This window comes from Parus major, chromosome 9, assembly GCF_001522545.3.
Source record: "Parus major isolate Abel chromosome 9, Parus_major1.1, whole genome shotgun sequence".
In the NCBI taxonomy this organism is placed as follows: domain Eukaryota; kingdom Metazoa; phylum Chordata; class Aves; order Passeriformes; family Paridae; genus Parus; species Parus major.
In genome coordinates this window covers 5,726,908-5,750,668 of record NC_031778.1, presented here as the reverse complement: position 1 = coordinate 5,750,668, position 23,761 = coordinate 5,726,908, and the positions used below count along the sequence as shown (strand labels likewise).

The following is a 23,761-nucleotide window of genomic DNA, read 5'->3' as shown; positions in this document are numbered from 1 at the left end:
TTTCCCCTTACGAGGATCCCGTTCCGTGGCTGCGGAGGCACTGGCGCTCTGGACGTGTCGTTCGCTGCTGACACGGCTCGGGCTCGCCGGCCCCGAGCAGCTGCTGCTCGGCACGCGGAGGGCCCTGGCGCTGTCGGCGCTGCCCTTCCTCAGGGGCTGTGGAGCAGGGCTGGCGCTCTCAGGTGGGCTCGCAGCCCGCCCCGATTCGGGGGCTGTGCCGCTGCCGGAACCGGGGCTCTCTCCTCGCAGCGTCCCGGCTCCTGCGGCAGGGAGGAGCCGCCGTGCTGCGGGAGCCTCTGACAGCCGCCTTCCCTTCCCCGGGGACGGCCCAGGGCGCGCAGCGGTCCTGCTGCATCGCACGCGTGCTGGGAGCAGCGACGCAAAAGGTGCAGCCCGGGTGCTCACCTAAGAGCGGAGGGTTGGCGCTTTTCCTTTTCTTTGAAAAATTCGTGTTGGTTAAGAGATCCGTGAAACTGATTATGTTCATAAAAGACTTTTTTTGGGGGAGGACTGCCTGCATGTGAATACATATTACATACTTCTACATATTGCAAACCTCGTACCTGGTGGTGTGGAAGCCAGGATATTTTAGAAACAGAAATCTACGGGATATTTGAAGTCTAGAAGAGTTTTACACGTAAATACATAGGTCAGATAGCTAAAAGTCTGTTGCTGTTCTCAAAAATGCTGTCTTTGGTTGCACGGTGAAAGTGTATCTGTAGGATTTACATGGCATAATTTAATAGTGTTTCTGGAGACAAAGGAGCCTTGCTGCCTCTAGATTATTCTTCTCTGTGATGTTGAGACCACAGGCAAGAAGCTGCTGGTGCCTCTTGACATCGAGGTGGGGAAGTGGGAGTAGATTCAGCCCCATAGCAGATACTTGCTAAAGCAAGGGATAGTTTTCAATTCCCTTAGAGCTTCTCTCAAGGAAAATTCATAAGGAAAAAATGGGCAAAGCTTAATGAAAAGAGAGCTGGTAAAAAGAAAAAAAGGTGAGATAATGGAAACACACCTTGGCAAGTGTTCGTGAGAACCTGCAGGGAAAATTCCCTTCGCCTTTCCCACCCTTGTATTTTGGAATGCTTGCCATCTGCGACTTTGGATCTTCTCAAAAGGAATAACAAATCAGTGGTGCATAAGTGTGTAGCTTACAAGCATGGTCCTGTTGCTGAGAAGAGAATTTGCTTTGTTTTATACAGCACTATGAGAATGTTGTGGGCAATACTGTGCTGCTGTCCCATTGAAGGTGTGTGGCACAGGCTTTGAAATGTAGATATGTTGTGGCAAAGTAAGTTACAGAAAAATGTCTTGTTAGGAGCTTCCCTCCTTTGGAGAGCTTGTTTGTGGGTATGATTCTTGAGCAACATTAACTGCTTTTTGGAACTTTTTCTTCCAGGTTTTTTTATTCTATATAGTAATTAAACATAATAAAATTGCAATTCAAGGCAGTGCTGATAACTGCAGTTCATAAATATCTCTCTGTTAACTTGCTTTGACAGTTACCATGTTGTCATCTACGTTAAGCACCTCATCTTTTCTAGATTACACTTGAACACAGTGTTATCTTTGTGTGATGCTGCCCAGCAGTAATGCACTGCACATTTAAATATAATTCTTTGGATTCCCTGCCTCTTGCTTGGGAAATTTTGTAGACTTGCTGCTGCATAAGCCATTGTATGAATTGATATAAATTATTGCAATTGTTTGCTCTCTCTCTGCAGGAGGTCACAGCCAGTAGCCGCCACTATGTCGATAGATTGTTTGATCTCGATCCCCAAAAAGTCCTGCAAGGTGTCATGTAAGTCATTGAAACACTCTTGGGCTCTTGGTTGTGCATAGGGCAGGTGTACCTGATCCTACTAGAGTGATAGGTCAAGGGCAAGAAACTCTTCCTATGTTTTTTTTGAGAAATGTAGTTGGCAAATCTTTATACAAATATGTCAGTATTGATGTAGAGATAGTATTGATATAGACTCTCATGCTGTAGTGCATATGGTTTATAACACAGCCTCCCAGTTGCCAGAAATGAGGTTAAACGTTCTGTGAGCACTGAAAATTTTTTTGGATATATTTATGCCTTTTGGCCATGTTTTGCTCCTCTTCCAGGTCTGCTGAGACTCTTTTTCTTACTGCACTGCCAAGTCAGTGTACCTGCCTCTTACTCTTTCCCCTGCTGCCATGCCTGTGTGTTGGCTTTGACTTTTTTAGTGCTTGGCTTCTGTCTCCCCATGGGAACTGCAAGCTGCAAGAGAATGCTTCTGCAGACCTGAATTTGGATGCAAGTTATATTTCAGTACTTGTGTTTCATGCCAACGGTCAGGACAGTGACTGAGAGGGTGAGACAAGGAGCAGGAATGAAACTGCTGCAACTGGTTGTTCCCTTGCTGTCCTTGGGCCATGAGCTTTCCACTAGAATCACTTTTCCAGCAAAGTGGCAAATGAGACCTTGCCCAGGACTGACTTTGGTGATGGAACCAGACCTTTTTGGGTTTACCAGTAGCTTGTTGGCTGTGGCAGTCTAATAAAACACCAGGAGAAATCAGAGGAACAAATGGGTCAAATAGCTAAGAATGTTGGTTGTGTTGCTTAGCATGACTTGAGGTGTTCCCCAGTAGCAGATGAAAACAATTCCAAATGTCCGGGGACAACATGTCAGTGTCCCTTTAAAATACATGAGGAACTCAGTCTAGGTAAAATTGTCCTGGAAGCTTTTTTGGCTGGAATACCCTCTTACCTGCATAAGAACTTCGGATACTCTGCTGTAACTATGAACAGGTTCTTAACTCTGTTCTAGGAGAGTCTGGTTTTGCTTCCACCCCTTGGCCTTTGTAGTCCCCTCCTCAGAAGGGTGGTGGGGTGGTCCTGGGGAAGGAGATGTCTCATCCAGTGCCCCAGTGGGGTGACTTAGCCCCTGTTTTCTCCCTGGCAGATGCTCTGAGCCATGGCTGGTGCTCCGTCCCTGCTCTCCTTCCTTTTCAAAGGACTGGAGCCCACAACCCTTGGTAATCCCTTCCCTATCTTTTGATATGTTATTCATCTTTTGCAGTCTAACTGATCTCCCAAAAACAGGAGTTTCAGGCAGTATCTTTGTCTTGAGTAACATCTGAAATTGGTCATCTTGTCCATGGGTGTCAGTGGATTCTATGCTGAGATCCTTTCTTGTATTTAAAGATAAGAAAATATCAATTTATTTCACAAAATCTCTCACAGGGCAGATTTGGATGGTAAAACTATTTGCGATGCTCTGGCTGAAATCTTAATTGTGGGAGTATCTTTACTGACTCTGAGCCAGTCCTTTGTGGCAGATGTGTTGTTTTTGAAATATTGGTGGGTGGGTGTGTGACAGTCCAATTTAGAAAAATTTATATAAAAGAATAAGTATATGAAAGAATATAAAAAGGTGTATAAAAGATGGAATTTAGAGTAGTATATGTATTAAAAATTTCTGTCAGTCCAGGATTCTTTTTGGGCAGAAAAGTACTACTTTGTCCGTCTTTCTTTGATTTCAGGGTATATGCGGAGGTATTGAAGTTAGAATGATCTGGTATTTGGGGTGGAGTAGGAAAGGATTAAAGTTTTTCCAGAAGTGCCTTTCAGAAGCTTTACCAGATATGCTGCATCCTTTGCAGAAAATCTTTGTTTCCTAAGATGTGCTGGTTTTTCCCTGCATCCTGGCTGGAAATACTGATGACCTAGATTTTTATTTTGATTGATGGAACTGTATGAATATCAAGGATAAGAAAAAGGGCTGTTGTAAGAGGCTTTGTTTCTGCAGATTGTCTTCAGTTACAATAGTCCTGTTTTTTGTATGCTTGAATGAATAACTTGGGCTTGGGGCTTTTTTTCATTGCATCTTTGTAATTACAATGAAACCAAACTTCTGAATGAGCTTTGATAAAGGTAAAATGTACCTAAATGCTTCTTGAGCTTGAAAATCATGCCAGTCCAGTTTTCATCTTGTAACTTGAGAAAGCTTTAATTACATATTCTGAAAGTATTTAAATGATTAAAATCTCTTTTTTTTTCCCTTGCTTTCCCATGAATTTTCAGAGAGGTGGTGTTCAGAGTTTTCCTTGTCCAGAAAATAAAGCTTTACCTGGTTAGGAGTTTTTTAATTTTCCTTCTAATGAGAAAATAGAAAACATTTCCTTGTTGTCCAGTACAGCTGCATGTGTGTCTATTGATCTTATTTCAAAATACCAAGTTTCTTACAGAACTTCTGTTCACTTATTTTCTATCCTGCTCATATGGGTATGGACAGTGGGTAGGAAGGGGAGAATTGTACCTACCACTAAGTCCTGAAATTCTGATCAGGATTTGAAAAGTTGAGATGACTACTGCCTTTTTTACTGTACCTGGTAGCGCACTAAAGTGTTCAAGGCCCATCTCCATACCCACATCTGTGTGGCAGTGTGTGCATTTACCTTCTACTTACTGTCTTTGGAGATGAGATAGGTTAATATAGTGGTTTCCTTCTGTAAACATGAACTCTACATTGTGGCCAGGCTTACGCTTCAGAGGTCTTCACAGGTTTGCTTTGTGTCTCCTTAGGTGCTCCTGTGACCCTTTCCTCCTGCTGTTGTAGAGCTCAGGTTTTCTCCAGTGTGCTCTGAGTGCATTCTGCAAGGTCAGCACTGATGTCAGGTGTGCAGCTATTGAGTGCAGCTCTTGTTGGCAGTGCATACATTGCCTGACACAGATACTGCAGTGCATTAAAGGCTGTGATTTCTCAGAGGTTCTCTTCAATGTTTTGCTGTTATTGGCAGAGGAACAGAACAGAGGTGGCTCTGTAAATTTCTGTGTTTTTATGAGAGCTTAATTTGTCCCAAGTTTGTTCCTGCAACATCATCTTCTGCTTTGCAGTATTTTATTTCTTTTATTACAAGCATTTCTGGGTTGTGATCCTTAGACTGTCATTTGCTTTTCACCTGCTATTAAGCTCAGGACCACATTGTTCAGGTGCAAGACTGATACCTGTTTCTATCCTCTAATTTATTTGCTGGTAGGGGGCTTCTTTGAGAGACATTTTATCATGCTTACATTTAGCCTGGTGCCTTCAAAGTGGCAATATATCATTTTATGGAGAACTCTGTAATCCCACCTCAAGGCTGCATTTGAAAGGAGCATCCTTCCTGACAAGCCTGGCTTACTCAAGGTTCCAGCTGTTTCTCATCAGACTATTCCTCAGCAGTCAGAGGGTGTCATCCTTTAAGACTTGTAAATTACCATCTTTGTGGTGCACTGAAAATTCCTGTGCTACTGCTGTTCCTGTCCTCTATGACCAGTAGGAATTAGAAGACAAGCGTTTTCCAATCTCGTGTGAGCATTTTATTTCTCAGCACAATGAAAGAAACATCCTATAGAAATGGCACATGGTCCTCACACTGTGTGTTTTGCATCCAACTATTTTATTTTGGTAGTTTGGTTCTGTAATAAATGTTCCAGGCACAGGTTTAGATGGCTGTGTAATAGTGTGCTGTGTTCTCAGCTATGGCTGTTGGAGGGATCATCAGTGCAGTGTTCACACATGCCCACAGCAAAAACTGTGAAATTTGAGAGGCAACAACTTCATGAAGTGGGAAGAGAGGAAATTCCCATCTCAGTTATCCCCCTTCAGACAGTTGTGAAGAGGCTACTTCTGCTTCTTGTTCTTTTCTGTTAAACAAACTTTCTGTAACACTAAGTGATGAACAGTGCTTGTTTCCACATTTTGCATCCCAAACAGCTGCATCAGATTTTCAGTCTCAGTGGGCAGTTCTGCACCTCAGTTTTCTGCAGGAGCTGTTCTGGTTTTGTGCATATTCCCTTAGCCCTGTGGAAACGGAGAGCAATCCTTAGGGGGCTGTCATAGTTTGCCCTGTACATTTTGGTCAATTCTGTTGTCTCCTAGACAGTACACTGTAGTAAATGCATATCCTGTATGAAACTTGGAGGTGTTATTGGCTAACAACAAGTGATGTAATTTTTCGAAGCATAGTTTTTGTGCAGAGTCATTCATGTGTTAAGGGAAGAGGCTCCCGAGTCCCTCGTAAATGCTTTGTAAACTGCAAGATGGGCTCTTTGTGGCTTGGAGCTGGGAAGCTGCAGGATCTGACAGAAATTGGAGCAGGTTTAGGTGGTGCTGGGAGCACTGCTCAGCTTATTGGTTTTTCCCTTTCAAGAGGTGAGCTGTGAAGGAAGGCTTTTTGGAGGGAGAGACGGAACTGAAAGGCTTAAACATCTAGAATTAAGTAGTGCTTTGTGAAGAGGGGCTTTCAGTGCAGTGGTTTTTGTAGTCAGGTGTAAGGATGGTGTAGACAGAGGGAAGAGAGGAAGGTGCACTTAAATGCAATTGTGTTCCTGTCACAGAGAAAAGGTTCTCTCACTTATGCATGCTTTTATAATGCAGCAAAAGATGCTTACGCAGAATAGTTTTTTTTTGGCAAGTAAGTTGTTATGTATTGTAACTCCTGGTATAATATTTAGAGGTGGGGTAAACATCAGGTGTACCTATGATACTTGGCCATCTTCAGCATTACAGGGATGTTTAATATTTCAAGCCTTGCAGTTACTACTCTGAGCCTGTGAGAGAATGATGGTTATTGACTCTGTTTCACTATTGCTTTTGAGATGGCTGTGAAGCCACTTTTCTCCAAAACCCTTCTGTTGATACTATCCTCAGCGTTATGATACTGTTCCTTTGATGGCTTGAGGCTCAGAGTTGGATGAGGGAGGTGGAGCAGCCTCTGACAGACTGGCTGATGGAGCTGGAGAGAATGGGGCGAGCATTGGTTGCAGGTGTCCTGAGGTGGGACTCAGTAGCAGACCTCAAGCTGAGCCCAGCTGAACATGACATGGCCATTCAGAGTTTACTTTCCCTATATTAATCTGTTATACAAAGGGAGTGGCTGCCTGCAAGGGAGGGTGTAAGCAGCAGGCGGCTGGGGAGAAATAGTTCTGCCCTTTGGGAGTGTTGTCAAGACTGAACTTGGTGGTTGGGCCTGAGGGATATGTGCCACAGAGCCAGAAATGCTGCTGAGTTTGTAATTCTTCATATTTGGCATTGGAGTTTTTTGGTTCCAAGCTGCTAGCTTGCACTGATTGGAATCAGTATTAAAAAAAGTTGAATTTAGTAGCTTTCCAAAAAAGCTCATTTTCTATTTGCTATATGGAGCTTTTATGCTAATGCCCTGTAAAGGGTTGGTATTTGTAGCAACATGTAAAGGACAGAACTCTGTTTACCAATTAATTTGTGTACCAGATGATTCAGCTAACTTTAGTATGTGTGCTGTATTGCTGCTGCTGAACTAATAATGTCAATTTTTGAGATTCTTTTCTTTGGGGATTGTAACAGGAAGGCTAGCTCATAGAATTACTTGCTAAAATATACTTCAAACAGGCATTATCTGAAATGCCCAGAAACTCCAGAATGAGAGAGTTTATGGGCATATAGATATTAGGGGATTTCTGTTCTAATGAGAACTTAGTAATAGCCATTTGAAAAAGGGAATTTAGGCTTGACTAGGCCAGTACATCATCTTAGCTCTGATAGCTCTTTGGAGATAAAAATCAGAGGTTTTGCTTCACAACAGAAGGACTTTAGATTATTATAATCTAATGGGTAGTAGCTATGTTAAATTAATAGGGTTTGGTGATCTTTCGGTGGTTGCTGGCCTAAGGTGCAGTGGACAGTGTCAAACAATATTCCAAGCTCACATCTAGAGCAGCCAAACACATTCTGTGAGGCCATTTTAAGGTATTTTCCTGTCCTAAATGAAATTGTAAACTTCTCCATGTGGATCACTTGTGGTGGGCAACATTCTGTAGATGAAGAGTGCTGATCTTAAAATGGGACAGTGGACAAAAGTAACTTTAAATTAAGGGAGAATGTATGAAGAATAGTGTAGTAAAAACGTAGTGTTACAGATACCTCTTGTTTTAATGAAATTTCATTTGATTTTTTGCTTAAGCACTGCTAAATGCTGAAGGCAGTCCTTTATACTGGGAAGTGAAATGTTCTTAGGGGCAGATAGAGACAGTGAAAAAAAAAAAGGTGAAAAAAAAAATACAGTTACTTGTGTTTGATATTTTGGGTCATTCATGTGAAGCAGCAGTGGTGGAGCTGCTCTTTTCATGTGGTTTGGCTGTTTCGGGACAGTTGTGAAAGTAGTGTTTTGCTGATCTTGCGTCACAGAACAGGGATTTTCTCACTGAGGATTTGTGAGAGTTCTGCAGAGCTGCAGCTGTTTTGCCCACACCTCTCTTGGGGTAATTCTTTACTCTTAGAACCTAATGTGGTTAAATAGCAGAGATTGATGCTGAAATTGAAATGCTGATAATACAGAGCTCTCTCTAGCTATAGTTCGTGTGGTTTTGTTGGTTTGGTTTTTTTGGTTTATATAGGTTACATAATAAAAGTTAGCTAAACTCCCATCCACCACTAACTTCAAGCACTTTAAATTTGGGTTACATTGTTTTTAAAGCTGAGTGAAGTAAATTGTCTATATGTAGCATTACCGATCTCATATAACTTGTAGCACTATATCCAGACTCAGTGCAAAGGATGAGGCAATAAAATGTGCTTGGGAGAGGTGGGAAAAGAAGCATTTCTCTTTTTTCAGTCCAGGTAGAGACTGGAAAGGAGCTTGAGTTGAAACTGCAGCCAAAGACATGGAGAGCTGACGTTGTTAAGCTTGATCAGAAGGGCAGCACGTGAATTGACTGATGTAAACTCCTATGTGGAAGTGAAGGTTTGGTATGAGAGGTTTCTTCAGTATGTCACACACAGCGAGAGGAGCACTGGAAAACAGCATGAATGCAGGGTTAGGAGTAAGCTATCAATATCTCTAACTACAGGTATGGGTCACTGAAACACTTTCCTTTCTGCTTGGTAGATTTTCTTTGTCAGGAATTTTATGACACGGTAAGTTGCCTCTCCAGAGGATACTTGAGATAAGAGTTCAAGCATTTTCAATGGCATTGCAATATGGAGGAGTTGGACTAAACCATCACTTTTAGCACTATGTGTGTTAAATTCTACTGTTCTGCAGTGCTGTAATTAGAGCCAGGTGCTGTTTTTCTATAGCACTTTGATTTTATGCACTGAGACAACAGAATTAAGATTGAGAACAATCATGGATTGAGGGGCTTTTGTTTAAATGTAGTTTGTTTAGTTTGCACTGTGTGTTGATTGTGTCACAGTTTCTAAGGACTTTTTCAGGGGAGTTGAGTAACATTGTCTTGATGTGCTGCTTTGTTCTTTCCTGTAAAATCATCTTTTTTGTTGTATCTACTAATATTTTTGAATGGGATTAGAAATCTTGAAACTTTGCTTCCCGACTTGGTGATTGACCTTAAAAATAAGCTGATTTAGGACTTCTGGGGTTTGCTTGAGTTGGCAGGAGTTTGTAACATTTTATTCACTTGGTTGGACCAGGAATCATGTTAGTACGAACACTCCACTTACCAAAGGAGTAGAAAACAGCTTAATGCCATAGTAATGTCCATCTTAGAAATTCTGTGTTAATTCTGTGACAATAGTGATGGACATATTTTCACATGCAAAAACTGGTCATTAATTCCTGAGGTTGTTTTGCATCTGTGTATAAAAATGGGAGACTGGAGGAAAGGGAGCAGGAGGAGAAGGACACAAAAGCTGTAGGAAGCATAATTGTCCAAACTTAGCTCCTCCACAATGGGCTTCTGGCTGTAGTCCAGCCAGTATAGGTCCCATTTGCTTATATGATCCTGAAATTTAGAAACTCATGCAGTTGGGGCAGCTGGTTTTTGTCTGAACTGTGTCCCTGGTACCTCATGTACCAGCTGCCAGTACCTCAGCTTTTTAGAAACTTGCAGTTTGAGTTTTTGAAACCTTTGAGAATGCTGCTTTGTGTCACTCTATTGTTGGTGACTTTGGGCAGCTCCTGGTAGATAAATCTCCAGCCCTGACTGCTTTGTGTTGGGAGCCTCATCAGGCTGCGTAACTGGCTCAGAATCTTTTGGAGCTATTTCTTGCTAAAAGTGAAAGCATTGGCTGGAGGTGCCCAGGGCTGCTTTTCCTTCTGTGATTGTTCAGGTCATGTTTGACACCCTTCTCTGTCTAGGAACCCCTGAGATATGTCTCTCTGCTGTTCTCAAAAATCATAAGATGAGGAAATGTCATGCAGGCTGTTTATTTCCTCTTCTTCAGTGGAGTTCCTGTGGCTGCTTCCTCAAATCACTCTGGCTCATTTCAAGATCTTTTGTGTTGCTGTGGTGGAAGGTGACGTAGGAAAGCTCCAGGGCTTCCTAACAGAATTTTGTATTTGGTCTGGTTGTGCTTGATTTTCTGTATTTAAAAATGGAGGTAGAGCCAAATTGTCACGTGGGTGTCCTTGTATCCATGTTGCTTTCTCAGGATTTCTTTTGCAGGAGAGATGCAGATATGGGGGCTCACTGGGGATGCTGTGAAAGTCTCTTCTTTCTCAGTTAAGACTGAGCTTACTCTTCTGTTTCATTGGGGTTTTATTCTATGGAGGGAGTCCCAAACTTACAACTGACTTCATGAAGATGTTGAACTTCAGTAACTTCTGCATAGGATGAAGGTCAGCGCCTCAGCTTCCTTCTGCAGTAGTAATTTTCATTTACTACTAATTTTCTCAGGATGTAGACATTTAATAATGTTGGTTTTTATTGGTTAGTTTTCATTGAAACTGAAAGACCATATTTTACAGACTGTTTTATTTAATACAATTTCTTGCTTATCTGAAGTGGCTATATCTGGTGTCTTTAAACAATTACACACTAAATATTAGAATAAAACCAGAACTTCATACACAGTTGGCAAATTAGTTCCTATTGTAACTCTTGTCAAGCTGTATTTAGATGGAAATTAGTTTAATGTAGTCCTAAAATATTTTAAACACTCATGCTGTGTTCATATACTAGCATGCACTGCACTTTATTTATAGCTATTTAATTGAACTGATTGCTTTTGGGTTCCTATGTTCTGAAACATTGTTAGAGCTGATAAACATCACCTAATATTTTTTTTCTGCTTTCCTCAAGTTTGTAGGAAGAGAGTTAGTCTTGCTGATTTTCCAGTCTCTATGTTGTTTCATAACTTAAAGCTTGGATTGGTCACAGGGTTGAGCTGATGAAACAATATTTTTATTTCTTTAAGAAGCAATAAGAGATTGAAAAAGCTGGTTTAGCACTTCAGGAAGCAATATTCGCAAGCACTTAGCTAGGATCTCTGCAGTATTTTATTGTTGGCAGCTTATGTTACTCCTTCTTGCAGTTTTTTTTTTTCCATGTAAATTACTTTATTGCACTGTAGTGCATCTCAGCATAAATACCAGATTTTAAATCTATGCACTAAATTGATTATAATTCAGGTTGTTTTGTTAAATGATTTGGAATTTAGTTTGAATCTAAACTATAAGATTTAATATGCAGGATATTAAACAAACCCCAAACCAAAAACCCAGCCAACCTCAAATGCATCTTAAGGGCTCTGTTTTGTGTAACTCCAGGTTTGTCTTTTGACTCTTCACAGAGTTGCTGTTCTGAGCTGAGAAGCTCACTAATGCCAAGGTGTTCTGGGTGCAGGTGCCAGCTCTGAGTTTTTCTTGGGAGGCTCCTCTGGCTGTGTTGGTGCTTGGCAGCCAGCTCATAACCTGAGCTTGGAGCTGAGAATTGGAAAGGCTGGGTCTCCCTCTGGATCATGGTCCTGTCACAGGTTAGGCCTGGAGTCACCACAGATGTGTTGTTCTGAAGTTCTCATCTCCCTGTAACTGCATTGTTACTGCTGCTCCCTCCTTCCTCATGCCGAGGACTCCTTTGCACAGAGGAAATGGGAGCAGGGTGCCTGACATTTGGAAATAAAGTGGGCGTTAGTTTTGGACTCAGTTTCTGAGGTTTCTTTGTTACCTCTCTTACAAGATAGTGATCTTTGCTACTTTTGTTCCTTGGATGTATCTCATGATGTCTTGGATCTGAAATCAGTCAAGCTTGAACTTGTTGGTGGTTATGTTCTCAAATAAGGGAGTTGCCCTCAGTTTTTCCAAGTTTTATGATTCACCAAGGACCTGGTAGTCTAGGACAGCATGTGGTAGCTCCTTACTTCTTAGGCAATTAGCTTCCTGATCAGAAAAATCTCTATAAAATACCACATGGAAATACATAATTATTTTTCATAGCACACAAAAAAGTCTACTACTATGCAACATACAAATATGGCATTTTAAGGGTGTTCTTGCTTTCCATATCCATGGCTCCCTGTGTATTGAATAGGGTCACTTCTGTAGGTGGCAGCTTGGAAGAGAGAAGTGTGGCAGAGAACTTGGGAGTGCCATAATGCACACAGACATGGGGACATTTGAGTCTTGTCTCTGACAGGTTTTGGTCATGTTACCAATCTGAAGGTATTTGGCTTGCCTGGTGGGTTGAAGTTGGTCAAATGTACATGTGTTGGAGCTGTCAGGAATCTCAAGCTTGTGCTATTTCTTACCTATCTGACATAACTTTTCTGAGGAGCTTCATGAACGTGGGATGGAGAAATTCATCCAAATCATTTACAGATCAGGACTGTGCCCTCACTAACCCTCTCCACTGGCGTGTTATGGAACTAGGCCATACTCCTGCCACTTGTGAAAGGGTCTCCAAATCAAATTCTAATAAGCAATACTTATTAAATGGTTATAAGGTTAACATGCTATTCTGTTAGGGATTGGGGCGGGAGTCACAAAAGCTGAGTAGTATTGTTTTCAGTTTTGTTTTTTCTTTAACACAAAATACGGTGTAAAATCAACTGAGCAAAGCATTAAAATATCACCAAAATCTGTTTGTTAATTTTCAGAGTGCTTGGTTAGAGCCTCCTCTTTAGCTGCCTGAGATGCCTTTGCAGATTGTGGATATGGTGCAGCTTTCCAATGACTGGTGCCTCAGGGTAGCAGGGAGAGGCAGTCCCTTCAGAAGTCCTGGAGTGTCCTGAGCACTTTAGTACCTGAACTTGACACTTCTGTTGGTACAGTTTCCTTTATTCCTCTGAGAAATTTGACCTTTGCTTCTGCCACTGTTTTGGACTGACTCTTGCATTTCACAAACTTTTAAAAATTACTTTTAATGTGAAGGGTTCAGCATAGAAACCACTGAAGTACTGTTTCTGATTTTAGTGACAACTTCAACTCCATCTGTGGAATTTTCAGAGGCTTCCAGCTTAGCCTGTTTCCTGACCTTGCTCTTTCTCCTCTACTTCCTGCCTTGTGGTGTGAAGTTACCCACCTTAGGTGCAGTATTTCCTGCTGATGCTGAGCTACATGGAGCTGTGCTGGGCTGGCAGTTGCTGTTCAGTGATGGTTCCTTGGCAGGGGGGTTCCTGACTCTACTGGATTCAGGTGTCCACAGAACTGCAGTTGAGCTTCTTTTAGTGATGCTCCTGTACCGGAGCTCCAAGATCACAGGTAGACTTGGAGCTAGCTTGGAATTCCTCGAGTACTCTTGTGTATGCAAGGAGAGAGCACGTGGAGAAATTCAGGGAGAACAGGCAATTATCTTTTGTTAAGTGAGCTTTATGAAGGTCCTGTTTGTGCCAGTAAGGTGTTGCCTGCCTCGGCTAAGAAGTTTTTTACAGCTCTAATGGAGGGAGTTGTTAAACTTGGGGCACTCGGGACAACTGCTTGGTGCAGTGAAATCTGCTTTTGCAGTGGACTTCAAAGGACTGTATAGTGTTCCTGCTGGCCAGGGCAGATCTTACAGGACAGGGCTGCTCTATGTTTCTTAAAACTTGCAGATAGCAGCTGAGAGATATATAGAGGCAGGAAAACGTGCTCACTTAAAGCAACCATTAACACTCCCAAATTGTTTGAACAAATTATATGCATAGTGATTAACTTATCAATTTTGCTTCTAACACCTTAATAAATGTGGTTTTGGATTTTTGTTAGTAAAGAATTACCTGAAGTTGATCTCTCTTTATTCTCTGCTCTTAAACTCTCCAACAGCTAGAAAGTTTCCTAGATATGAATCATCTTGATTTTCCGAAACCAGTTCTAAGTTGCAAGCTTGCTGGATGTTCATGTATGCTCAATGTGCTCATATGAAGACAAAAAAGACAAGGTGGTGATAGTTTCCAGGATGTAGTAGCAATTTTCTGAACAAGGTTGCAAACCACATGTTTTCACAGGAGTTCTTAGTGTGTGCAACCATTGTCCACTTTCCAAAGTGCTTCCCGTGTTCTGGTACCACAGTATGAATGCCTGTAATGTGTGTAACCTCGCAGTGACTCTCAGGCGGGAAAATGCTCTGGTTTCCACTTTATTCCTGAGATTTTGATGTACAGATGTTTAGGTGTCTTGGTGAAATACATGAGAGGAAGCCTGGGGTGAAGTGGGGAGTAAAAGTCTAGTCTCTAGAGACTGGTGCTGGTTCCTTGTCCCTTTTTCTTAGCTTGCCTTTTTCTGCACCCACTAGACTATTCAGTTAATACTTTAAACTACCAATATTTGACTTCCCAACCAATAGTGGGATTTTAAAATTGTTTTAGAAGTCTAGTGACTATATGGGCACAAAGAACCAGTATATCTAGTTTTTTCAGTAATAAGACTTTCAGTAATAAGGTGTATGGTGTGCATGTGAGAGAGTTTGGGTTTTTCTTACTTGCAGGAGTTGGGGTGTAGTGGAATCCCAGAGCTCTGGGGTATTTTCCTGTAGGCTGAGGAAACTGTGCCCTGAAGCACTACCCAGTCTGTAGCTGCAGCATGGACATGTGGAATACTGCTTGATAAGCCTCATGGAAATAGTAAATTCTATAGATAAGCCCTCAGTACCTCAGCATAATTTACCAGGGTTTGTTTTTCTTTCTGGATTTACAGAGATATGAAAAATGCTGTAATTGGAAACAACAAACAAAAAGCCAACTTGATTGTTTTGGGAGCAGTTCCAAGGTATGTCCTTTGCTACTCTCCTTTTCACTGATTCACAGCAGGTCTGGAATAATGATCCTTCGATCACAGGCACTTTTTTGTTTTAACTTTGATTTTAGTTGACTGAATACTTTGTCAGCGTAACTGAGAGAGACTTGAAATATCTGTTAAACTCATGTATTGTAGAACAGGCTGTTGAGTAATGCTTTTTATTTAGAATTTCATAGAATTCTCTAAAGTAGTCTTGGTGTTTTTATTGAACTTTATCAGTTCAGGAATAAAATCTATTTTTTTGACATTGATATTAATGGTGGATGGAAGTGGTTGTATCTTAATCCTGTTCTTCAGCCAATTGCCTGGTGAGTTCATAACTGAAAATGTGTAAGGTTATGTTAAAGATTTAATTTAAAATATTGAAAAACATCTGGGATAATTTGCTTGTCTGCTCCACTTGCTTCAGAGAATTAAAAGCCATTGATCATACTTTATTGTACCTTGCTGCTTCAGCTGATGTTAACATTTTCTGGACCCTGATTCCACTAGTACATATTGAACAGGTAACTTTAGCTCCTAGACTGCTCGCTTTCATTTCATCCCTCTTCTCCTCCAGCTTTCTTTCAGCCTCAGTTTGCAGCAGTGGAGAGTGAAACCTTGTGCTGTCAGTGTGGCACCCACCTGTATCTTTTTTGCTTAAATGGCAACCAGGTCCCAAACCGTTCTGCCTGAGAGCTGCTGCTGCCTTGTCAAAAATGCTTTTTATTTGCAGAGTATCTTCTCACTGACAGACCTTGTGCCATGGCTGGCCCTTGAAATTCTCTAGGGATTAGCAGTGGAGCCACCCCCTGTACAAAACCTGTTGGATTATCTTCCCTTTTGACCAGATACAAACAGGTGCAGAGAAGACTTCGCAGGAGATGAAAATGGACATTTGTTGAAGATGATGAGAAATTTAAGGAATTTCTATCAGCAATGTGCCTTAAGGGTTTTTTGCAAGTCCTGCTGATTCTTCTTGCTCCTATTTTAAAAGCTACAGATCTTCCCCTTCCAAATCTAGAATCTGCCTGTTCTTATGTTTTGTAGGACTTCTGTTCCCTCAGTTATCCTGCTTTTTGCTGCTGTTTGTTCTGTGCCCAGTAAGGAAAATTCAAAAGTGCGTTTTTCTTCATTGTTGTTAAAGCCTTCTGGCTGCCCAGGTAAATTATACAGTTAATCTACAACTGCAGAGAAATGACTGGCCCTGGGAAATGTTAAAAGGTGAACTATCACACTTGTCCTCTCTTCAGGACAAGTTACTCTCAAATGAGCAGAAGTCTCTTTAGAGATCTTCAGAAAAGGCTCTTGAGACTGGAGGACTAGCTGAAATACATTGTGACCAAAGATGATTCTCCCTGGCTATATCCTGTTATCATCTACCCACAAGTGCCTTTCTGCAGACTTTACAATTTCCTCAAGGTGTTGCAGGCAGACTTCACTAGATTATAGACTGTTTGCATTAGAGAGCTCCTTTGGTTGTTCTCTGTCAAGGAGGTGGGAATCCATTGGCTCTTTTGATGTGCCTTCTAATCAGTGAAGCTGGTGGAATACAGGGGCCTGTGGAATTCCATTCTGCAGAGCCAAGCCCCTCCCTCAGTGAGGAGAGGAGTAACCAACCTGGCATTCTTTGGTTTAAGTCTTCAAGAACAGATTTCTTTTCACAGAGTTCAGCTGCAGGCTCTCACGGGAAGATGATTCTCTTTAAAGGGAATTGTTAGAATTCTGCTGCTACTTTGTCCTGTGGTTCAGCTTGTTATTTACTCATTTCTTGCTTCTCTCTCCTCCAAGTATTCCTCCATCAAGCTTTCAGAACATACTCTTTAGACCCAAGGACCCTCTACAGACCTGTCACTCAGTGGAAAATAAAACAGTATGTTCAGATATTAGAACAGACTCATACGGGGTTTGGAAACAAGTCTAGGAAGTAACTTTTGTTTGAAATCAGGCCAAATACTGCTGGAATATATGAAATAGCCCTATTATTTTAAAATATTGCAAAGAAATGCAAAGCCCTTTGAAGATCTCCCTACAAAGGAAGCAGTTGCTGTGGAAGAATGGATGGAAAACACTCAGTGGCACCCTGAGTGTTTGAGCTGGCTGTTCAGTGGTGTCATCTTTGGAAAGGGACATGTATCAATACCTTAAATGAATTTTTCTTGGGCCCTTTAATGTTCAGTCTGACCTGTGGTCACCTCTGGACTGCTTGTTCTGAAGAGGATGCTAGGAAAAACAAAGTTGATGAAAGGAAGCTTGCAGAATTGCCAGGTCTGGAATTTAAAACTAAGAGGTGTTAAAACTGTACAAATGTGTGCACACACTTGGCCCTGGATGTTTAGAATGGAAATAGCCAGTCTGTGTGTGGATTTTGTTTCCTAAGAAGTGATTTTCTATATCTCTTCCTAGAATCATAGAATTTCTATTCTCATGGAATGCTGGTCTTGGGCCCCTGTCAGGGCTGCAGAAATGTTACTTTTTGAAATTCTTGCTCTTTAATAGTAGTCCCAGAAAATAGAATTTTTAAAATTTAGCAGGGAAACACCCAAGTCCTTTCAGTGGCAGACCAGCTTAAAGCTAAGACAACAGCATTGGCAAAAATAGTTTCCTACATGCACTGTCCTTCAGCCTTTTTTTCCTTCTACCCCACATTAGTGCTAGCAGAGACCAAGAAGTCCACAGGAATTGCTGGTGTGCCCCTCTATGCAGCAGTTCTGTAAGAACAAATCCTGTAGCTTTTGTGTCTATCACTACATCAGACACCTCTTTGGTGTCCAAGTTCAATATTTAATGCTTTCTGTTAGTTCCTCTTACAGCCTAAATGTCAGGGAAATGATTGAATCATCAGTTCAAATGTAAATGGTTCTTTTCCAAGTCATCTTGACAGGGCTTCTTAACTACCAAAGTGCTGTTCATCTAGTCTGTAGTGCTGATGGCTCCCAATCCTCTGAACTGTAAATGGCTCACAGAGGAGGAATTGGAAAATAAAACCCTTCAGTGAAATGAGCACAAGGAAGTTCCTGATAAGTCAGCATTGCAAGTCTGTGGAGAAGCTTTTGGTGCCTGGAGGGATGCAGCATTGCTGGTTTGCTATCCAGGCACCAGCAGGGCTTTTCAGTCCCGGGATAATTTCTTCCCTTCTTTCATGTGGGGGATGGCAGAGTACGGGGAAGGCAATGTTAAATTCCAGTGAGCAGAGCATAGTTCTGTGTTCTTGTTTGTCATAGTTACCTGCTGAAGCTCTGATCTGTGTGATTTTGACAAAAGGCTTTACCTGAATCAAATTATTGCTGACCTAAATATTGCTGAGAGTCCAATATTTTAAATCTAATCCACTTCATTAAAACCTTCAGTTGTTCCTTTGCTCCAAAATGAATAGTTTTTAAACCAGATCTTAATCCCAACCACCCAGGGCCTTTAACAAAACCACTAAGTCATTCTTCTCCCTTACTGGAAATGATTTTCTACCTTCCAGCTGATACCCTATCACATAAAGTCAATTATTTGGCATCATAAGGGGGTAGTGCACTTCTTCCCAAAGCTTTCTCTAGATAGGTGCACCTCAAAGAATTTTAGTTAAATTTAGTTAATTTTAACCTTTCCCTGTTATTTATTAGCGATTCTGTTTAACTGTTGGGTTTTTAAATTTTTAAAATTTCTTTGGAGTACATTTTAAAGGCCATGTAGAAGAGCTGAAGGACTCTTTACCATTCCATCACTTGAATTTTGAGTTCTGCATGGCAGAATTAGATTGCCTATGGAAGTGAAAACTAGTAAGAATTTATTGGGATTTTAAATTGTTTCTAGGGCTGTAAACACACCAACATGAAATTTTATGTTTAATTTTATTGTTAAACATAATCAAATTCCTTCAGGCAGTGTTCTTTTAGAGCTTGCCAAAAGGGTAAAAGATTGCTGCTTTGATAACTTTGTAACTTCATAAAAATGTTGAGAAGGGAAATGCTTTAGGTGGCTCTGCTCCTGGCAGTGCAGGTGAAAAGCCAAGTTGGTGTAACAGAGCTCTTCTGACAGAACCACCCTCTGTGCTTCAGACCATGTCCTACCTCCACTTCTTGTGCTGTGTTTGACTGCACTGGGACCTGCCTCAGCTCAATAATCACACAAAATGAACTCTCACAAAAAGCAGGTCTTGTTCTGTGGAGTTAAAAACAGGACAGATGAGCAGAGAATGGGGAGAGCAGGACTTGCCCTACAGCAGTGGGGAAATGTGCTTTGAAATGCTGAGGGCTTACTGGGGTGACAGTGACACAGATCTCCATCAATGGGAGCTGGAAAACCAACCAGGACAGCCACTTCAAATGGTTCCATGTTTGATCCTGCCTTGGAGCAAGGCCTGAGGATCTGTCAGAACTCCTCAAGCCTCCAGTGCTCTTCTGTGCCCACCTGATGGCCCTGGTGCCTGCAGGAGCTGAGGTCTGGCCTCTGCTGCGGGTGTTAGTAAATGTGCTGTTATCTGGTCTGCACATCTGGGACCTTCATCATCCCTGGCACATTCCCAACTTGCTTCCAGGAACTCCATGCACTTGGACACAGTATTGTGAGGTCTGTCATGCACATTAGGGAGTGTTTAGTCCAAACTTCTTGGATGTCCTTAAGAGGTCACGATGCAATTGTTTCCTGATGCCTTGTTCTGATGTTTGTGCAGTGTGCATTGGCCTTTGCCGTCATGCACTCCTCAGGGTAGGGATCTGTGCACAGGTGATGTGGTTTGCTGTCTTAGGGGAAGGAGCTTCACCGGCCATGCTGGTGTTTTCCAAGGCTTGCTTTGCTCTAGGGTGGTGGTGGGGAGCAGAGGCTCTCCTGTGCTTGTCCTTTGCTTTTCTTCAGATCAAGTCAGGAGTCAGGACCTGATTGCATAGTTAGACATCTCTTAAAGAGGAATAATTCTCTTCACAAAAATCATGTATTGAACTGGAACAAGTATTCTTCTAACTCAGCTCTGGAGTACAGGTGAGTCAATGCAAACATTTGCAGTTAGCAGAATTGTATGAGAGCTGTTGTTTAGAAGCTGTACTACCCCATATCTCTGAAGTGCCTGTTCTGATAGCAAAAAGAAAGTTGTTAATACAAGATGTACTTCTAATGCCACCTTTTCTAGTTTGTATTTTTATTAGAATTTTAATTTTCAAGTTTAAAAATACCATGTAGAAGATGGCTTTAAGATACCTTGTGTTACTTGTTCTCAAGGAGATGGAAGAGTCAAATCTGTACAAAATTACTCAAAAGTGTATTCTTGACATCCTCTTTCATGTGCTGATGGAGGATGTTGGCTGGTGATAAACTCAGTGAGACTGTAGTGTAATCTTTTTGTATACAGTGGAGAATTTCAAACTGCAGGTGAATGGGAAGTAAAAACAGCTTGATTTTTGGTATATGGTCACTCAGACGAAAACCTTTTAGAATTGGTTTATCTAAATGAACAGTAGCTGTTCAGATGGTGGTCATAAGCTGGCTGATAAGCTAATTCAGACAGGAATTTTTGGAAGACTTAGAATAAAGTTTGAATGTGTTTTATCAAAGTAAATGGAATGAGCAGTCCAATGGTGAACATAGGAATAAGACATGGGTCTTGAGCAAAGTGATAAGATGGTTGAAGCAAGACTAGGTGAAGATGTTGCTTTATGTAATGCCTATTAACACACCTTTTGTGAAGCAAAAGGCTTTTATCATCTCAAAAATAGTCTTAAACCAAGCCAGTGTAATTCACTGTGCAAGTTAAAAAGCTCTGAGTGCTGTTGGTGTAAATTTATCTCTGGTTTCAAGGGCTGTCTGTTGGTCCCACCTATTCTGGTATAAATGGCTGCAAAGAAAGGATGTATTTATGTTTTGCTGAGTGGGTCATGGAACAGTCCTCGGGGGAAACATTGGAATAGATTCAGCTCAGACTGGAGATCTGCCAGTGGTGATGCACTGGGATGGGGGGTTTTGGTCTAGTAACTAAGAGAGACTGTAGTGCAGCCACCTCAGGTAGCCTTCAAGCTGCTCTAGAAGGGGGCGTGTGAATACCTTGAAGGGAGCTGGGAGCACCAGGGTAGGAACAGGAATCCATGGGGTGCCGGGGGAAGTATTCCTGCTGTAAACGAGGCTCCATGTGGAGGAGCCAGGGTTGTTTTCAAATTAAACATCATTAAAGAGGAGGGTGAGGGAAAACTTGATAGTAGTCATGAAAAATGTGGAGTTTCAAATCCAGACCTCTTGCAGCTCAGTCGATATTGAAACTCTCCAAAGTTGGATTTAGTTACATGAACAAGAATCAGACTGGGGTGCAGGTTATGTGGTGTATATAGAACAGCTCATGGAATATTAATGTTAGTGAGGATGTCTAAGCATTAGGATAAATTACTAGAGCTGCAAGGTGAGACTCTTTGTTTTAATCCTGAGTGGAAAGCTTTCTGTGCAGCCAACTTGCCTACTTATACACTGCATACTGCTTAACTTGGCTCTTTTAAAAAAATATTTGCACCTTGTGAAATGTTTCAGAAGCAGTTATCTTTGCTTTGTAGGGCTTTTTAGGGAGTAGAAGTAGCCCAAGTCCCTTGGATCCAGACTCTGGAGATTTGGAATTACTATTGCTTCCAGAAGAGAAACTGGCATCTCACTTAAGGATAAATGTCTGTGACTAGTAGTCATAAAAATCACTCATTTTTTGAGTCTTCATGTGTAAGAATCTGTAGCTATTTAATTTGTCACTTTAGATACTATTGTACAGAAATTATTCTGAATGCTTTCAAAATGAGACTTACTTCTGTCTTTGGGAAGTTCTGTGGAAAGTGCTTCCTGTTATGTCTGACAAGTAGTGCTTTTTAGCAGTAAAAAGAACAGATGGAAAAGAAGTTTGTTGTCTTGCCTTGTTTAAGCTATTCCTAGTACATTAATTCCATTTGCAGTTTGGGGTTGACTCTCACTGGGAATTCCAGCATATTCAGAAGTCACCTCTATGCATGCAGAGACTTTTTATTCCATGTTCTGTCAGCCAACAGGGGTAACTCACCTCAGCAGTGCCTTCATCTAGACGTTCATCACAGGGCTTTTCCGGGGGAGAGCTTTTGGGCCTTCTGCCAGTGGACTGGAATACAAGCATCTTCCAAGGGAGAATAAGATATAATAAGAATTGTGTTAATTCCACAAATAGTGTGTTCATCCCCTTTGCAAGGGGACTTGTAATAAACGTTCAGATAATCATGACTCAATTAAAGCTCTGATTTATTAACATACTTCAGTGAAAGATGTCTTAAGCTTCACAGCACTCAAACTGTTAGCCTGGGCTCTTTCTCCTCGTGCCTGCCTATGGGGTTTGAGGAAGTGCTGAGTTTCATCTCCTCATCCCAGGTGTTATAGGAACTTGAGAGATTTTTGTGACAGCTTGTAAATGGGATGGAATGTGAAAAAGAGCATTTCTATTCTTTTTTAACTGTGATGATGTTGGTGCTCAGACTGTATTGGGGAGGTCTAAATCATGCACGTCTGTGTTACAGTGTGGGACTCCAGTGCATCACACCTGTCTCTGTCATTGTTGAAGGAAAGGCAAATCTGAGTCTCTTAACTTGCTAAGCCACTGTAGTTTCCTTTTGTTCAGCAGCTACTTCCATTGGAAATTTTCTACTTTAAAATAACCCATGGTTTTCCCAGGTGTACATTGTGCCTCCAGCTGACCTTATTTCTGTTTCTTGGCAAGGCTATTCATGGAGACCAAGTATCTCTCTACATGGATTTGCTGTCCTTCCTCATTTGGATATGATTTCCTGGATATCGTTCCTGGCATCTGAGAAAAAAAGCTTTAATCACTTAATTGCCCTTAGAAGGGCAGGGACAAATGGCAGAAGTTGTATTTTATATAAACGGAAGTAGAAAATATCTGAAGAAGCCTTATAGAAGTTAAAAAAAAAATCCAAACACTGAATTTTAAAACCTTGTAAAATGCTCATGAAGATGTTGTGAGATCTATCCATCAGCTTTATTTAATTTCCTGTTTGTTGTAATGAACTTTACCACAGGCTTAAGAGTGTCAACAAGAGCATTAGCAGTTTTTGGTGATTAGAATGCCTTTTCTGTATATCTGTGCTTTTGTTTTCCCCTAAAGCACACAGAAGTGTGTTGAGGTGGTTCTAGAAGAGCCTTGTTCCAGTATTTCTGCTGGTTTGGAATCCAAAGGCTGGCTGATGAGGGATAAGGCTGCAGATCAGGGAAGTTATGCAGAGACACCATGTTCTTAGAACATGTGAACTATGAGCTAAGGTATGAAAGTACCTTAATCATATTTTTAAGTTTCCAAAATCCAAATTATAATCTTCTCTTCTGTCCCCTGCACATAAATGCCATTTTTCTACCTTTTTATCCTGATGATATTAATGTAAAGGAGGAATGCATTACATCTTTGCTGAATTTGTCTAGTCTAAAGCCTGGGTACAACAAACCAGTCCAGGATGTTCCCATGGTCAACGGAAGGATGTGGATCTTTGCCTTTAATGCTTGACAGTACTTTATTAATTAAGAGTGTTATCTTTAGTGACTATGTGGATTCTCCTCACTTGAAACTTTTTGTAATTTTTTAGTTTGTCATGGAACTACTTAATTTTCAATGTTACTTGGTGTCAGTTCTTTCTTTTAAAGACAGAAGTGGAAAATATTACAATATGCATGTCTAGCTCTTTGGAACACCTGATCTGAACCTCAGACTTATTTTAAAGATGTAGAAAAGGATATTATCAGTATTTCAGAAACTTATTGTATGTAAAATGGGAACTTAAATTTTGATCTTCACTAATTATAAAGTGTAGGTAAGGCTTTCTATTTTAAGCGTATTAGACTTTAGATTGTAGTCAGTGTTT

At 41.2% G+C, this 23,761-nt stretch overlaps 1 protein-coding gene across 4 annotated transcripts in view; it reads left to right on the top strand.

Annotated features, from left to right (window-relative positions):
• ARMC8 (armadillo repeat containing 8) overlaps window positions 1–23,761 on the top strand; it is a 61,691-nt gene that overhangs the window by 289 nt on the left and 37,641 nt on the right. For 3 of the 4 annotated variants that reach the window (XM_015637315.3, XM_015637319.3, XM_015637316.3), the window contains exons 2-3: window positions 1,725–1,801; window positions 14,835–14,906. In XM_015637315.3, the coding sequence (XP_015492801.1) occupies window positions 1,725–1,801; window positions 14,835–14,906 (149 nt within the window). The remainder of the gene's footprint in view (window positions 1–1,724; window positions 1,802–14,834; window positions 14,907–23,761) is intronic. The other variant, XM_015637318.3, reaches the window with a different exon arrangement.